This window comes from Felis catus, chromosome C2, assembly GCF_018350175.1.
Source record: "Felis catus isolate Fca126 chromosome C2, F.catus_Fca126_mat1.0, whole genome shotgun sequence".
Lineage (NCBI taxonomy): Eukaryota > Metazoa > Chordata > Mammalia > Carnivora > Felidae > Felis > Felis catus.
The window spans coordinates 114,450,753-114,469,273 of NC_058376.1; the positions used below are offsets into that span (position 1 = coordinate 114,450,753).

Sequence of the window (18,521 nt, forward strand, 5' to 3'; positions counted from 1 at the left end):
TTTAAAGGCCTTCTTGGGAAAACATCCAAGCTTTCACTCAGGCAGTGGATGAGTTCCCCATGGCAATAACTTGCTGTCTAGGGTAAAGAAGTCTGAAGAGGAATTTTAGCAGCATTCATTTAGCAGCATTCAGATGTGAGGAAACACGCCAGAGAAGAGACAAATAAAACTCCAGGGCCAAGAATTACAGTGATTTGGGATTAAATTGAATGATAGTAATAGTGGTTTGCGTTGCTAAAGATTCAAAGGAGGCCATTGTCATTCAAAATTAAGGTGTGTTTAATGAAAGGACAATCATGCTTCTTTTCAGGTGGATCTGGGAAGGTCCCTAGTGTGTGGGGGTTGGCCTAGACAAATAGTTTGGGAGAGGTAAACCTAGTTGCAAGGCATAGAACAAAAGGCTGACGTTTGGTTTTTGCGGTCAGCTTTTGTGGTCTTTGATCAATATATAAAAAGCACTCTGATACAATTCGTAAAACAAAGTTACAGCGCGAGATGAATATGCTCATCTTTAAAAGAAAAATATAATGAAATCTCAGAAAAGTTTTTGGGGGCACCAGGGTGGCTTAGTTGGTTCAGCATCTGACTCTTGATTTTGGCTTAGGTTATATTCTTACAATTCCGTGAGTTCGAGTCCCGCATCAGGCTCTGCACTGACAATGTGGAGCCTGCTTGGGATTCTCTCTCTCCCTCCCCTCCTCCCCTGCTTATGTGTGCATGCCCTCTCTCTCTCTCTCTCTCTCTCTCTCTCTCTCTCTCTCAAAATAAATAAACTTCAGGGAAAAAAAAAAGAGATGATGGTGATGGTGTGTGGTAGGGCACATAAGTTACCAAGAATGACTTACGTTGTGGTTTGGGAGGAGGCAGACAAAGCTGGAGGTCTTGTCCCTCTTTCTAAGAACATGGAAACTCTAGGCAGCAGCTTATGTTGTACCAGTTTCTCTGAGATTAAATCACAATATAAATACTGGAAGTTGTGTATGACCAAAAGTCTAATCATGTCTTTTCCCTCAGAAACCTTCATGCTTTGACATTTGGGCTTCTCCATAATCTGGCACTTGCTGGTCTTCCTACACTTAATTCCTGCTACCCTGTCCTCCAGCTAAACAGTTGTTAACCTTGCTTAGTAGAATATAAGCTTCTTGGGGGTTTTATGTATCACCTGCTTAGACCTCACAGTGCCTTCCTTGCTCTTAATAAGAGCTCAGTAGTGTCATATTTACGAGGTTGGTTTCAAGAGTTCTGTCTTTGGCTGGTACTGACAGAGGTGTCCTCATTATGTCAATTACATGAGCCGGGGAACGTGGGAGGCTTGGCGGGGCGGGAGGGCCCGGTCTTGCTTTGGGAGAGGAGTTCACACCATGGCATCCCCGTGATTGAATGGCGGGGAAGCACCTGAGGAGCTGAGGACTGAAGGATCCTTGGCTGGGACAGGATACACTGGTGAGGCAGAAAGCCTTTATGAGGGTTTTTGCATGTAGGGGCAGCTAGGACAGCTAAGTCATGGGCTCGTATTCAGAGAGTTCCCTGCAAGATCCCCAATGGGGCCCTTGGATGGAGGGGTATGTGGGCACGCGTGACCTTGGATGAAAACAAACATAATGTGTCAGCCATCTGTAAGCAGATCCCAAGGGAAGAAGAGCCGGCGTCATTTAACTCTTGTGCTGTTGTTGGTGATGGTGATAATGATGATCGTGCTGACAATTAAAAAGATCATTGTTTTCCTTCTTTTAGTCACATAGAAAAAATCACCACGTGGCAAGACCCTAGGAAGGCGATGAATCAGTCCCTGAATCCGATGAACCTCCACCCTGCTGCCACTCCCACCCCAGCACCCCAGAGGTCCATGGCCGTGTCTCAGCCAAATCTCGGTAAGCCTAAAGCTTTCACCTGGAGGTGAATGAACAAGTGTTTAACCAAGGGGCTCTGGAGCTCAGAAGCAGCTATGGTTGTCTCAGTGCCTCTTCATGCACCCCAGATAGCTCTTGGATGCATTACACTGCCACCACCTTTGCTTTCCTTCCTGGCCCCTTTTCTACCACCTCGCACTCTTGCTACCTAGGTTTATGCTAAGGTTACGGCATCTCTTTCAATTGTCTTTACTGGAGTTTTTTGAAAAATTACTTAGGCTTCCTCTCATTCATCCAAGTCGGGTACATACCCCCATTCTGTGAATTTGGTCCCTGAAGACTGCCAAAGGTACAATTCTGGCCACCAATCCCTTTCCTTCCTTCTTTTATTATAATTATTTTGCATAACGTGTGGTTGACACCAGGCTTGGTGCTTTCATGCCTTATCACATTAAACTCACAACAACCCTACAAGGAGTGGTGACATTCTCATTTTATGGATAAGGAAACTTTCCCAAGGTCATACAGCTCGTGGATGGCAGGGTCTGGAGTTTCAACTGAGGCTGCTCTGACTTTAGAGTGCATTTAGCCTTTATGTGATTTGCAGGTGGCTTCTCAAGACACCTGCCCCAGGACAATGCAGCTCACCCTTGACTTCATTTAGAATGCTTAAATGTAGTGGCGCCTGGGTGGCTCACTTGAGTGTCTGACTCTTTGATTTCAGCTCAAGTCTTGATCCCAGGGTCGTGCATTGGGCCCTGTGCTGAGCGTGGAGCCTGCTTAAGATTCATTCCCTTTCTCTCTTTCTCTCTCTCTGTCTGTCTCTCTTGGCACCTGGGTGGCTCAGTTAAGCATCTGACTTCAGCCCAAGTCATGATCTCACAGTTCGTGGGTTTGAGCCCTGCATTGGGCTCTCTGCTGCTAGCACAGAGCCTGCTTTGGATCCACTGTCCCCCTTCCCTGCCCCTCCCCTCCCTCTCAAAAATAAAATAAACATTAAACAAAATAATAATGCATTAGAAAAGCTTCTCTCTCCGGGCACCTGGGTGGCTCAGATCAGTTGAACGTCCCACTTTGGCTCAGGTCATGATCTCGCGGTTTGTGGGTTCGAGCCCCACGTCAGGCTCTGTGCTGATAGCTTGGAGCCTGGAGCCTGCTTCAGATTCTGTGTCTCCCTCTCTCTTTTCCCTGCCCCTGCTCTCTCTCTCTCTCTCTCTCAAAAATAAACTTTAAAAAAAATTAAAAAAAAAAAGATTCCCTCTCTCTCTCAAAATAAATAAACATTAAAAAAAAGTCTCTCTTTCTCTCGCTGTCTGTCCCTTCCCTGCTTCTGTGAGAGCTCTGTCTCTCTCTCTTTTAAAAAAAATGCTTAAGTATGATTTTAGAATTGAGAAAAGATTATTTTCTGCTAATTGCCTTTACCTTAGAACTAAAATTCTTCCCACTAGAGATAATCAGATGTGAATGAATACACAGCAGCAACATAACTAATTAGCTTCTGTGGTAGGCGTTTTCCCTGCTTCCAAAAGCTAAAAATAAGAGGATACTTTTAAAGTCTTATAAAAGATGATGCCATTTTCAGATAACTTTTCCATTTAAGATCAGATATCCAGATACTGCTTTGTACACAGAATAGTTAATTTTAGCGTGAAAAGAGTCTCTTGTTGGATTTTTTAGGAATGAACAGGATAAAAAAGGGAGCATTATTCCCCGACACCTTCCTTCATACTGTGACTTAGCCAAAGTGAGTATGAACTCAAGTAAACCCGAGTTAGCTTCAAGTAAATATATTGTCTGTTCTGCCAGGAAGTCTGGATCTACCATTTTAAAGCTTGCAGATGTAAAATATATCCAAAAAGCAAATGACTTGGAATAACTTCTGTTGTGTCCCATATCTAAAGGGCAGATCAAGGAAAATGGTACAAATGCTTCTACCAACAGTGGTAAACCAAAACTTCCCGTGAGTCATTTGTCCCCAATATATAAGAGCTCAAATAGAAAGCAGTTGCAAGTATAGTAAAGAAACCACAAATTAGGTAGCATTAGACTAGTTTCAGTCTTTCTTTTAGCCATCTAGCTTTCACGAAAAATTCTAAAGACTGATTATTAAAGTATTAACTTTAATTTTGTAATGTATTATAATTGGAAAAAATCTTTCATGGACTTGGTTAAAAAAAATTCAAACACTTTTTCAAAGCACTGTTCACAAAGTAAACTTTTCTCAGGTCCCCATTCCTTTTTTTTTTTTTTTTTTTTTAAGTTTATTTATTTTGAGAGAGCGTGCATGTGTGTGAGCAGGGGAGGGGCAGAGAGACGGTGGGAGAGAGAGAATCCAAAGCAGACCCTGCACTGTCACCACAAAGCCCGATGCGGGGCTTGAACTCATGAACCATGAGATCATGACCTGAGCCGAAATCCAGAGCCAGATGTTTAACTGACTGAGTCACTCCGATGCCCCCTGAATCCCCATTCCTTAGTCCTGGAGTCTTCTAGTGCTTCCAGTCATGGGTATGTGTTTCTTCACACGAATGCTAGTGTATTATACCTACTGTTCTTCACTTTGCCTTTTCTGCTTCTATATCTGTACATACAGAGTTGCCTTCTTTTAAAAGATTTCCTAGGGGCGCCTGGGTGGCGCAGTCGGTTAAGCGGCCGACTTCAGCTCAGGTCACGATCTCGCGGTCCGTGAGTTCGAGCCCCGCGTCAGGCTCTGGGCTGATGGCTCAGAGCCTGGAGCCTGGAGCCTGTTTCCGATTCTGTGTCTCCCTCTCTCTCTGCCCCTCCCCCGTTCATGCTCTGTCTGTCTCTGTCCCAAAAGTAAATAAACGTTGAAAAAAAAAATTTTTTTTTAAAAATAAAAGATTTCCTAGTAGTCCCACATATTGATACACCTGGCACCCCCATCTGATGGATATTTAGGTGGTTGTCACTATTGTGTGTTGCACAATACTGGAATGAATATCCCTGTTTATGTGGTACTTGTCTTCATTTTAAAAAATTGTGCAACACGTAGAAAGTGGACTCATTAAAAGGAACTTGAATGCTTGAAACTGTTTAACAACGAAGGCACATGTGGGTCAACCTGTGCACCTGAGCCACCCCTTTCCTCACAGAAGCACAATTGGTTAGTAACGTATATCTAAACAAATTGTAATCTGAATGTGGGAAATGTGTTTACCTATTCCTGAGTTAAAATACCTTAGTTTCCAGATTTCTAATAAATCGAAGCAGTAAATTTCTCAAGACACACATTCTGGTTTTTTTTCCTAATAATATTGAAATATTTGTCCATTACACAGTGTGTTGCTAGCCCACACCGAATCACAGACACGTCCTAAGGATAGAAATATAACAGGGGGGCGCCTGGGTGGTTCAGTCAGTTGAGAGTCTGACTTCGGCTCAGGTCATGATCTCACAGCTTGTGGGTTCGAGCCCCTTGTCGGGCTCTGTGCTGACAGCTCGGAGCCTGGAGCCTGCTTCGGATTCTGTGTCTCTCTCTCTCTCTCTGCCCCTCCCTTGCTCATTCTCTGTCTCTCAAAAATAAATAAATGTAAAAAAAAAAAAAGAAATATAACAGGGAATGCCAAGTGAGCACCAAAGACTGGGGATAATTTACAGAGTCATACTGTGGTCTTAATAATAAGTGATTTACTCAGAATATGTTATTTCAAGCTCTAGCTCTATCCGTAGTTCATACTCTTTATTATCAGTGTTTAAAAAATATAAAGAGTAAATCCTTCTACTTTTTGAATCTAGAATTTTGGTCTTTTCAATATAATGTAACTAACAGCTAAGTGAACTTAATTGGTGTGTCTTCTTTATAGGGAGGTATTTATGTATGTATGAAAATGTCAAAATATAGTTATTATTATGAGATGATAAAATTAGTACCTTTTATAAGATAATTTTATGCATTTCTAGAACTGTGATATAATCTTTGATATTGCTTAATACATTCAGAAATAAATCTCCTTTTTTTTTAAATTTTTTTTTTTAAACGTTTATTTATTTTTGAGACAGAGAGAGACAGAGCATGAACAGGGGAGGGGCAGAGAGAGAGGGAGACACAGAATCGGAAACAGGCTCCAGGCTCCGAGCTGTCAGCACAGAGCCCGACGCGGGGCTCGAACCCTCGGACTGTGAGATCATGACCTGAGCCGAAGTCGGACGCTTAACCGACCGAGCCACCCAGGCGCCCCAATAAATCTCCTTTTATTGGGATTCTGTTTTACTGTAGTTTAGGTATATGGATTGGGGAATCAGACTGTTAGAATTTGATACATGGCTCTGCCCATTACTAGCTTCATGACCCTATGAAATTACTTAATTTTGCCTCAGTTTCCTTATATGTAAAATGAGGATTATTATCACAGTATGAAGAGATTATATGAGTTTATATGTGTAAAGTGCTTAGATGTGGTGCCTGGGACATAACAAGCTCTAATTATTTTATTCTTATTACTAACATTATTCTTTGTGGAAGGAGAACTTTTATTTTCTACTTTATTCAATTTTAGGATGTTAATTTGAAGATCATTTCATTGTTCATCATAAAAGCTCACAAGAAACAAAAGATTTATTTTGGGCGAGTTAGAGTATAAAGTGCTTTAAATTAGGAACACTGTTCATTACTTTCAGTGAGGATAGCACCCTCTGGTGGAAATATTTTAGCACCCCCCCCCCCCCAAGCTTATCCATGGATATCTTATTTTTTTAGTACATCTATTCCTGAAATGTAATTTGCAAGTCCAATCATATTTTAATTGGTAGAGAAGAAACCTGTCACTTAAAGGCATTGAGTGACTTTGTAAAAATGGAGCAAACTTTTGTCAGGCTGCATCAGTATCCAGTGAAAAAGCATCTATGTAGGATGGCAGATTTGTTACGTATCTAAACTCACTGACTTTTCAAATGCCTGAGTAAAATGAAATTGACTCTGCAGGAGAGAAATGAAAAAGACAATTTTTTTTTCTTTTTCTTTTTCTTTTTCTTTTTCTTTTTCTTTTTCTTTTTCTTTTTCTTTTTCTTTTTCTTTTTCTTTTTCTTTTTCTTTTTCTTTTTCTTTTTCTTTTTCTCCTTTTGCATTTTATCTCAAATAACCATCTCTGGCTTGGTCTAGTTTTTAACTCAGATTTTTGTTTTTGTATCTGCCAAATCAGGTTTCCTGTCAGGTTTTGTCCTATTTGATTCTGTCTGAGCACCTTGGTGACCTTTGCATCTCGGTCCCCAGAGATGCCTACTGAATGGAAGAAGAAAGGAAGACCTTGAAGAACTTCAAAGAGTAAAGAGGAGAGATTACCTCTGGGTGGAAGCCATATCGTTTGGGGGCCCACAACTTGCTTAGAATCACAGCTTTTATGTAACAGTGAAGGCAGAAAATGATTATACATATGAAAGTTGATTATATTTTTTTTTCATAACACAAACCAGGCAGGACCTTGCATCTTTTAAATGGGTTGTTCTTCTCATTAATCACTATTAAAACCTACTAAATTTTTCGGAAGGGGGGGAAAAATGAAACAGGAAAAAAAAGGACTCTCCCTTTCTATTCTAACATATAGGACAATGGGCTTGGGGGAAAATGGGGCCTGCTAAGGAAATCTGGTTAGGGTGTTAGGGCGGTGATAGGGGTAGAGTGGAGGCAGGAGACCTTTCTGTATAGTGGTTGGTGGGAGGAACGTGGAGTCCCAACTGAGTCTCTCTTGGGTTGGACATTTACTAGTTTCGTTTATCAGCCTCTCTGAGTCTGAGTTTTCCTTATCTGTGAAGTGGTGATAATGAGAGCAGACATCCCTAGCTACTGTGATCCCTACCTCATCCAAGTCATCTTGAGTACCTCAGTACTCAACGTACAGAAAGGCCCCAAAGAAGTATGTTGTTGTAACTGTTATTGGTAGCCGGTAGCCTGATTTTCCCTCACTTTTCTGGCCCGTGTGCACTCTGAGGAAGAGGCTGTGGTGTGCATTGTTACAAAGCCATCCTGTTCCTCCCTCAGGAAAACCCAACCACGATTCCCACAACTTGGATCGTTTGGGCACTTTTGCTCACATGTTGCAAATATAATTTTGTTGACCCCAGACAGCAGTTGGGGGAACATGAGGAGGCGTATGTGCTCGTGACCTGTCTCTTTCTCCATCATATTGTTAACAGGGAGTTTGTGAAGAGCAGGCACACTCAAGTTCCGTGGGAAGGACATTTCCCCCTCGACAAGTGTGCCAGCATCAAGGTTTTCCCGTTTCTCAGCACACAAATAGTTGAATCATGAGGCAACTTAAAATATCCCCGTATTTTAAAATATTACTGCCAAGAGAAAGTGAATTTTGCCCTTTTGGTGATAATCCTAGCGATCATAAACCATGGTGCGCTGGGCTCCTGTCACACATTAACAGACCTCTTTGTTGGAGTGAGGCCCCGACCTGGGGTGCCAGTATCCTCCCAGACAGAACAGGAAAAATAAAGACTGTATAACAACTTCCCCAGACTGCCAGCCCTAGCCGGTTCAGAAACTTTTGGTAAAGTGCAGCCAGAGGGTATTTTTAATGCTATAGGAATTTTTAAAATCACACACACACACACACACACACACACACACTCACTCACTCTCTCACTCACTCTCTCACTCACTCTCTCACTCACTCACTCACTCACTCACTCTCTCTTTGAAGATGTGCTGTTCACCAGGCTAGAGTCTAAGTCCTCCCGGTCTGTCTTGATTTGTACTTCAAATTATAAACACATGTGTGTGTTTTTCTTTTTTGCAGGGCATGCTTTTCAAGACAAGATGGAAAATCTTGTCTGTGCTCAGTTTGGTAAATTGGCTTATTCTTCCCTCTAGGAAGTGTATAAAAGCACTTAAAAACATTTTATCAGCAAATAAAATAGCTAAGGGACACTGAAGTCTAGTGTTGTTTAAACCACATAGAAAGGTATCCTAAGGTTTGCTCAAAGTGAGATTTATATGTAGGCTATCTTTTTTCTTTTGTTCTTTTTCCAATTTGTTTTTCTTTTTTTCTAGTCTAATTTATGTGGTAAGTTCGTGGCAGACACATCTGGCTACTGTGATTTTTCCAGCTCTGATATTCCCTCTACTTTTTAAACTTTGTGGTCTCTGCAGCATAAATTAGCCCAGTGTGCACAAGCACATACACACAAACCCAAAGACAAACTGAAAAACCTTCACACTTTATGGGAGGGGGTAGAGTGATAAGGCATTGGTAGGAATGTGGTGATAGAAAGTGGGCACGTATGGCGGGGAAGGAAGATTGGTGGGCACGGGGAAAAAGGGAAGGGGTTCTGGTTAAAAAGGCTTTTTTTCTTGATTAGAAAAAAGAAGGAGCGGTTTTCTAAATATCTAAATACCGTAGAAATCATTATTTTTGTCTTAGATTTGGAGGAAGCCATCAATTGTCAAAATTCACTCTATCTAATCAGCCTTATTGAAGACTTCTCTTCTTTGGAGTTTCCAAAAAGAGATTCATTACAGTTTTTTTTTTTTCTTTTAGGCTTTTTAAAGATATGTGAAATGAGGGCTAAAACATTACTATTTTTTTTTAAATTTTTAAAAAATGTTTATTTTTGAGACAGAGAGAGAGAGAGGGAGACAGAGAGTGAGTGGGGGAGGGGCAGGGAGAGAGAGGGGACACAGAATCCAAAGCAGGCTCCAGGCTCTGAGCTGTCAGCAAGAGCCCAATGCGGGCTCGAAGTCACAAACTGCGAGATCATGACCTGAGCCGAAGTTGGATGCTTAACCAGCTGAGCCACCCAGGCACCCTTAAAAACATTATTAAATTGACTAATTCAGTTCCTTTTATGCAATAAAGTGAGATGTAATAGTGTATAAGGAAATGTGTTTCCTTATGTAAATGTGTTTCCATATGTATATTCCATTTATCTTAATATGGATGAATCTCTTTTTTAGATCAGTACAGTTGACCCTTGAACAACGTGGGGTGGGAGACCCAAATTCCACATGTAACTTTGGTTCCCCCAAAACTTAACTACTAATAGCTTACTATTGACCCAAAGCCTTAACTGCTAATGTAAACAGTCAACTAACACATATTTTGTATGTTATATGTATTATATACTGTATTCTTACAGTAAAGTAAGCTAGAGAAAAGGAAATGTTAGGAAAATCACGAGAGAAAATACATTTATAGTACTTTATTGTAAAAAATCAGCATGTAAGTGGACCTATGTAGTTCAAACCCGTACTGTTCATGGATGAATAAATATTAGGTGATAAACACTTGTAGATTTTATTATGTGAAATTTAGAAATTTAGATAGAAAATCTCCTCTTTGGTAAGAAGTGTCAAGAGCCATGAAAAATGTTTGATGCTACACTTTTCCCAAGAAAATATTCTCTAAGATAAAATTCCTATGTAGTATGCTTAGATGAACACTTTGGAAAATTGTGTACACAAAGAAAGGTTATTTATAATAGCGCCACCCCCAAGTAATTGCCTGCAATACAAAAATAGACGTATTTGTAACCATTAAAATAATAGTTGTAAGGATTCTGTGGCACATGGAGAACTTTATTATCTTACTCTAATTTTATAAAGCAGAAAAAATTGTTTATTGTGAACTATAATTTTGTTTTTTTAAAAAAAGACTGTTTAGTTTCTCCTTTCCCACAGACTTTGCTCTCCATCTGTGTATTTCTAGCCCCTAGCCAAGTGCATTATGCTTCACAGGTGCACCACTTTGTAGAGTTAATGTATTAGGTAAATCAATTATGTATTTTTGAATGTTAGTAGTGATTATAGTAAGCCTTTTTGATTGGGGGTGATTCCCTTTATTTTCTCTGTAATGTGTTTATATTACCTTTATAATAGCCTAAAGGAAACAACAAAAAAAGAGAGAACCATTTGATGCCTTGAGCTTTTTTTATAGAGGGAGAGGAGGATGGGGTTTTGGGAAGAAGGCTCTAGGACCCATGTGCAATCCAGACAAAACCATGAATCCTTAAGGTTCTACAATTGACGGAGTCTGCCATTAACAAACGAGTAATTCCCTAGTCTCTAAGATCAGTGTTTCTCCCAGTGGGGATCCAGATCTAGCACTAGGAAGATCCCTTGGGGGCATTTGTTAAACAGGAGTCTTCAGAATCCAGTCATCTGATTGCTCCTTAAAAAGCAGCCATGGGCTGCTGCTGGAATAATGCCTGCCCCCCCACCCCCACCTCTGGGAAATCTTGTTTCAGATGATGTAGATTGGAGTCTGGGAATGGGTGCTGTTTTCAGGTGCCCAGATGACCCTGGTCATCAGCCAGGTATGGGTATGGGGAGCTACAAGAGAATTGTGTGTTTTAGCATAGTGATCGGAGAATGCCATAATAATAAATGGCAGAAACCCGCTCCAATGATCCATTCTTTACCTTGAGTTATCTGAAACAAATGCTGAATATGCTCACCAACTTTTTGACTGGGTTCTTTGTCCAAAATAGACATTTATTATGGCATTGGCATCTGTCATTTTGGCACTTGTTGGTGTTAGTATATACATGAGCATTCGGTACGGGAATGCTGAAGCCACCTTCCAGAGAGTTTTGAGCCCAATCACACCGAGTAAACTTTAAAAACAAGGGAATACATTGTACTTTGGGATCCAGTTTATTGAACTGTATTGTCTAAATTCACTCAGTATGTGTGTAAGCTCCCCTCAAACTTTGCTTGCTGAGAGTTGACCAGAAAATCAGACCCCTGTAGGGCTAAACTCCTGAAAAATTCCAGAGAGGCAGGCACTTCCTACCCCAAAGGAACATAGAACCTCTTAGGAAGGGGGTAAAGGCCAGGGAAAACTTTTTTGAAGTCTCTTCTTTGTGTGTACTACCTCCATTATTTACTTATTTTTAATGGAGTCTAATTTTTTCACCAAGCTGTGGGTCTCTGTTGAGAGTTTAAAAAATAATTTTGACAGTTTTTGTAGTATCTGCTGGCTGGCTTCCAGTCTTTTGCCCTCAGGAACTTCCTTGTTGTGGGGAATTTCACCCAGTTAAAGTTTGAGGCGAAGGGATTCCGGGATGGTTTGTCCTTTGGCCACTTGTTCCAAATTAATAAGTGCTGAGTGACATTTGGGCATTCTTTGATCTCCTCTTTGGGGTGCCTGGTGATGTCCCTGCCTGTGTGTGATAATCACCTCCCCCACCCCACATCAACTGGAAGATTGATTTCTTCTTCCTTTCTGGAAGTCTAAATTTATTCCTTGGGTGTTTTGCAGTTGCTGGTGGTCAGGACAGCTGTTCCACCATGCTTGACTCCAAATAATTCTCTGTGATGAAGTCAGCAAAATACTGTAAGAAGCCAACAAAACAAAAGTCCTTCATGGTCTTTTCTCATTAAGTGCTGAAGAGAGGAAGATCACCCTCCTCTCCCTGGTTTAAAAAAAACAAATCAGGAAAAGATGAGATCCTAAACATATTTGAGGCAACAAGATTCAACAGTGTTCTTTCCCCCATATTATATAATTACTCTTTGGCCATTGTAGAACAGCTGATCAGCAAAAACTGAAAGAATAAAAAAACATTGTAATCTGACCATTCAAAATCACACAATGTTTTCTCATGTAGTATTCTTTTTTTTTTTTTTTCAATATAAGTGTGCACAAAAAAGGTTGGAAAGTCTTTTATACTCTTTTTTTGTAGCCCAGTTTTCATTGAACATATCATGAACATCTTTCCATTTCAATTAATATTTTTCTACAGTATTTTTTGATTAGCTGTTTTAATTAGAAAAGTAACACGAAAAATTCAAACAGTTCCAAAGAGTATTCATGAGAAGTAAGTCTCCTTCACACCAGGACCCCCAGTCCTTCTCTCTTCATCGAAAACATTGCTACCAGCCTCCTGTGTGTTCTACAAATACTCTACATACATATGTATGCTTGGGTGTATATGTCTTTTTTAAACTTAACGTATCCTAGAGAGCTTTCTAAATTCATATGTATAGATGTAGTCCTTCTTTGCCAGGAATATATAATATTCTACTATTGATGTACCTAATTTATTTAAACAGTCCCCTATGCTGGATATTTAGATTCTTTTCTAATTGTTCACTGTTACTAAACAGTGCTTCAGTGCTTAACATAATTAACATAATTCCTTTATAATTATGCTGTTTATGAATAAGATAATTTTGCAGAGGTGGGCTTCCTAAATCAAAAATTATGTGCATCTGAAGTTTTAATAGATGTTCTACTTCCCTCCAAAAAGGTTACACCCGTTTACACCCTACCAACAGAGTATCAAAATGCTCCTTTCCCTCTATTCTGGCCAATAATGTCCATTATCAGACTTTTTAGTCTTTATAATTCTGATAGGTACAAACTGGATTCTCATTGTTTAATTCATATATATAGTAAAACCTTGGTTTGTGAGTATAATTTATTCCAGAAACATGCTTGTAATCCAAAACACTGGTATATCAAGGTGAATTTCAAGAACCATTGACTCAGTTGTGATCCTGTGACATTCGGTATCACATTACTACTTGTATTGCAAGACATCGCTCATTTATCAAGTTAAAAATCATTAGAAATGTTTGCTCATCTTATGGAACACTGACAGAACAAGTACTCACAAGCCAAGGTTTTACCATATATATATGAATGGACCTGGGCATATTTCTGTTTATAAACCATTACATCATGTTAATGTCTATACAATATTCTATAAGATGACTATGCTATATTTAACCAGTTCTTCTGCTGAGAGACATACAGGTTGATTCTATTTTTTTTTTTTTTACCATTATAAATGATGTTGCAGTAAATACTCCTGTATATAAATTTTTGTGCCTCCCTTTAATTTCCTCATTTTTTCCAGTTTCTTTGGGATGTTTGTTAGTAAAGTATAGGAATTCCTTAAAAAATACAATGTTGAAGTGGTTTGCTTTTATCAAACTAAATAAGTAAATGGCTGCAGATTCACCTTGTGCGTTGAGGAGACGGTGAGGGGTTTGATTGGGGCGCTACTTTCTTGTGCAATAAATGATTTAAGGTTGTCAGTACCCAAAAAGCGTATTTTTCACCAGGCACTTATCCTCCCACAAGCTCTGATTTTCAGTTTGCATATCCATATGTTTTTGACTAAGCCATAAATGGAAGCTATATTTGAAGTTATTTTGCTTCCCAGTACATGTCATACATTTCATTCCATATTATTTTAGTTCTTTTCCTTTCCAGTATTCTACTTCTCAGACACCAGTGAAGAGTGAGTTGTGAGTTTTCCATTTTGCCAAGAGTTACATATTTGCAGAGCTGGAAGAAAATAAAGTAAAAAATATTTTTTAATGTGGGTGATTTAGTCCTGGCTCACAAGACTTTGATTTAGCTACTTCAAAGCGTCCACTTTAAATATCAAGAAAAATATTCCATTTCCACCCCTATCAACTGCTATAATGCCTGAATGAATTAGAATGGAACTCTAATCTCTCCCCAAGTGGAACTGGATCATCCCATCTTAATAAAATGAGCACTCCGCGCAGCTGCAAATGGGAAGGCTCCTGGCCTCCTGGCCTCCTGGCCTCCATCACTGATGTTTTTCTACTGCTACTGCCTGAGACCCTGCAATTGAGGGATATTCTGTTGGAGACCCCACTTCTCCAGTCTACAACACATCTCAGTCATTTGTTTGTGTATCATCTTCTCTGTCTCTGCCCTGGTTTTAAATACAGAACTTTTTCCCCTGTAATTTGAGGGAGTCCCAGCGCCCAAACCATATTACAATTGAAGGCTTTGGCCTGACAGGTTTCTGCCTGAAACATACTTCCATGTGTTTACATTCTCTGGTGCCTTTCCCCAGACCCAACTCTGGCCTTCCAGCTTGTCCATTCTTTCTTCTGTCAAGAAGGCCAACGTGGAACAGTTTCTTCAGCTCTGACTTTGGGAAGGAGGGGGCCTTTCACTGAAGGACCTTGAGCTTTACAGTCAATTAACTCTTGGAGCTCAGATTCTGCCTAAGAAAACTTGTAATTCTTTAGTCCAGTGTCTTGTTGTCAGGCAGTTATTCGGAACTGTTTCTTCTAAAAGACTGCTCCAGGGGGCGCCTGGGTGGCTCAGTTGGTTAAGCGTCCGACTTCAACTCAGGTCATGATCTCACGGTCCATTGGTTCGAGCCCGCGTCGGGCTCTGGGCTGATGGCTCAGAGCCTGGAGCCTGCTCCGGAATCTGTGTCTCCCTCTCTCTCTGCCCCTCCCCCATTCATTCTCTGTCTCTTTGTCTCCAACCAGTCCCATAGGGCAATTCCTTCCTGTCTTCCTGGCTCTCTATTTTTTTGAATATGAGATTGTCTTCCTTTTTAAAAAAATGGAGATATATTTGACATAACATTGTAATAGTTTGTTGTACAACATAATGATTTGATATATGTACATATTGCAGTGTGTACATATTGTAACATATGTACATATGTTGCGGAAATGATCACCACAGTAAATCTAGTTAACATCTATCACCACACATAGTTACAAAGTTCTCTTTCTTGTGATGGGAATGTTCAAGATCTACTCTTAGCAACATTCAATTATACAATACAGTATTGCTAACTATAGTCACTTCACTGTGCTTTATATTACATCCCATGACTAATTTATTTTATAACCGGAAGTCAGTACCTTCTGACAAACTTCACCCAGAATTATTTCCAAATAACAGTTGGGGTTGGGTGTGGAGGTGGGGAGGGTGGGAGGAACAGTGAGTATGAGGTATCAGAATCCTTAGCACATATTGCAACCGGGGTTCTTTCCCCTTCAAACCCTGGTCAGTTCTCAAAACCATTGTTTAGTGGGGGTTTCCTCAAAGATAAAAATGTTACAATACAATGGCGCGTATGTGACGCAGTTTCTCTGGGCCCTGCCAGACTGAGAATTTTCAGGCTCCAGGGAGTTTTGGGTGTGTATTGAGAAGTTTTTCTTTCTTGGTATTATTTTTTTTTAATATGTCACCTTTTATTTTGAAACAAGCTTAAACTTACAGAAGAGTTTCTAGTACAAGGAACTCCCAGATTTGCCTTTGTTGTTTATGTTTTGCCACATTTGCTTATCTTACTTTCTCTGTATGTATATATATATATACATATATATTTTTTTTTTTCCTTTTTTTCCTGAACCTTTTGAGATTAAGTTGGAGACCTCATGCTCGTTTACCCCTAAATACTTCAGGTTGTATTTTCTAAAAGAATATGTTCTTACATAAGCACAGTATAGGGATCCAAATCAGGAAATTTAACATTGGTATAGAATATTGCTTTCTAATCCATATCCGTGTATGAAAATTTCTTCATTTGCCACAACAATGTCCTTTCTGGCTATTTTCGTTTCTGGTCCAGGATCTGTTAAGGTTCATGTACTGCGTTTAGTTGTCCTGTCTATGTAATCTCTTTTTACCTGGAATGATTCCTGGGCCCTTGTGTTTTTGGATCATGATATCTTTAAAGAGTATAGGCCAGTTATTTTGTAGATTGTTTTTTAATTTGGATTTGTCTGGTGTTTCCTCAAGGTTTAGATTTCGGTTACACATTTTTGGCAGGAATGCCATATCATCACGAGTGATGATGTGTTCTTCTCATCATGTCCTATCAAGAGGCACGTGATGTCAGTTCATCATAGTATGTGTGATGTTGGCTTTGATCCCTTGGCTAAGGGAGTGTCTGTGGAAGATGGGGGGGAGGAGCTTCGTTTGCTTGGGTCAGCTGGCTCCTCTAATGAGTATATTCCATAAAGACAGTGCAATATGATGGGATGCTTTTTGGTCCACCAAAGGTATGGCCTTAGGTCTGTGAACTCGTTTCCTTGGGATGATGAGCAAACACCATTTCCAGCATGCTAGGTTAAACTTCTCAGAACATTATGTAATTAACCATTAACATATCTGTGTACATATACACACAGAGATAGAGTTTTAAACGGAAACTGATGCTTCCATTCATTTATTCCCTATTCTTGCTTCTTACAAAATACACAACCAGAGAGGGCATATATAAATAATTGAGTCAAGTTGTGGTAAAGGGAGACTAAGGCTGAGGAAATAGTAAAGCCAGGGAGAAAAATGTATACCACAGGCCCTATGCTAGAGGTGTATGCGCATTTAGCTTTGAGACTTGGGGGCTCTTGCAAAGAGGAAGATATGTTCAGTTACAGGAGTCAAAGAGTTTAGGAGGTAAAGGCTCGCCTGGTGTTGAGGAGAGATGCAGTTTTTTATATATATATATATATATGGATGCCAAAGAGGGAGTTCTCCCTTCAATTTCTCATAAATGATCTAGACATTGCTCTAGGTGACAATCCTCAAAAAAATCTCACAACAGTGAGAACACCAAGAGTTTTAGAAGGAAGTTTTCTGTGACCTTCCTAAACACTGGGCTATGGCCGGATCTCAGAGCACCAGCCAGGAATGTCTGAGGACCAAAACAAGACCACATACTCTGTTTGATTCAAGGATAAACTTTGGAAAATCCAGAGTTGGAGCTTTATTTGTTGTGTGTATTTTACTTACTTTTGGTTTTAAGAACAAAACCCCCTTGGCACAGCCTCCCAAATAAAACTTAGAGGTATAGGTTTTTGTTTTGTTTTCCTTGGGACCAGAATCTCCTCTGGTAAGTTTTTAAAAGTGGAGCTGCTCTGGTTTCTAGCTCCCCTTCCCTCCACTCCAAAGCTTACTTATTCCTTTCTTCTCAAAGATGGCCCGGAACACTTCACAGGGCTGAGAGACAATAGCCCAGAGATGCTAATCCCGAGGTGTGTACTCCCAGAACTTTTCCATCTCTGGATTTCTTCAGAATTTTTAACTTACATAATGTATGAAACACTCTGGTGGTTTCCCATGTGGTCTGAGCAGTGAGCGGAAAGGAGATTTCTACCACTCTGGAGTAGAGGTCAACTGCAGTGCTGGCCACAGCCGTGAGGCCCCAGGGGCCCTACTCCTTGCCCCTCCCACTCTGCTCTTCGGCCACGTGGGCCTCCCTGTTTTGCACAAGTACTCCAAACTGACAGGTTCGCACCTTCCAACCCTAGGACCTCGCACTTACAGTGCCTCAGCCTAGTATGGCCCCTACCCTGATTTTGTGCACTTTATTCACATTTCTTAGATCACACATCACCTCCTCAGAGAGGCCTTCCTTAACTTCTGTGCCTAATATACTTCCACATTTATTTGTACAAAGCCCTTTGCTCAAGAACGACATTATATATTTGCTGTTGTCTGTCTCCCTACTAGACTATAATCTCTTGAAGGGCCAGGACTCCTGTTCATTGGTCTCTCTGGCACCTGAAAGCAGTGCCTTGTACTTGGCTGGGGTTCAGCAGATAATTGGTGAATGGATAATTAAATGAACTGTAGAACGCTGGAAAGAAAAAGTCAACTATAGTCCTAGCATCCAAACACCACCATTATTAATACTTGGATATTTTTTCATTTCAGAGGTAAATGACTTTTTGGGATCACTAGAAATCCTATAAGAACTAAGGATACATGCACACGTTCCCAAAACTTGAATATAGCTTTACCGGATTTCCTAATCCTGCTACCCCTAGTAAAATTCTTTTTTTTTTTTTTTTGTCCCCTGAGCAGTGCTATCCTGATGCAAAGCACCCACCTGCATCATGTCATTATCTTTGCTAATCTGATTGCCAAACAGTGGCTCGCTCTTACTTTACATTTTTGTGATTCTTGG

At 40.2% G+C, this 18,521-nt stretch overlaps 1 protein-coding gene across 1 annotated transcript in view; it reads left to right on the forward strand.

Moving 5' to 3' along the window:
* Window positions 1-18,521, forward strand: part of WWTR1 (WW domain containing transcription regulator 1) — a 136,340-nt gene that overhangs the window by 79,542 nt on the left and 38,277 nt on the right. The window contains exon 3 of the mRNA XM_011286170.4: window positions 1,735-1,871. Coding sequence (XP_011284472.1) covers window positions 1,735-1,871 — 137 coding nt within the window. The remainder of the gene's footprint in view (window positions 1-1,734; window positions 1,872-18,521) is intronic.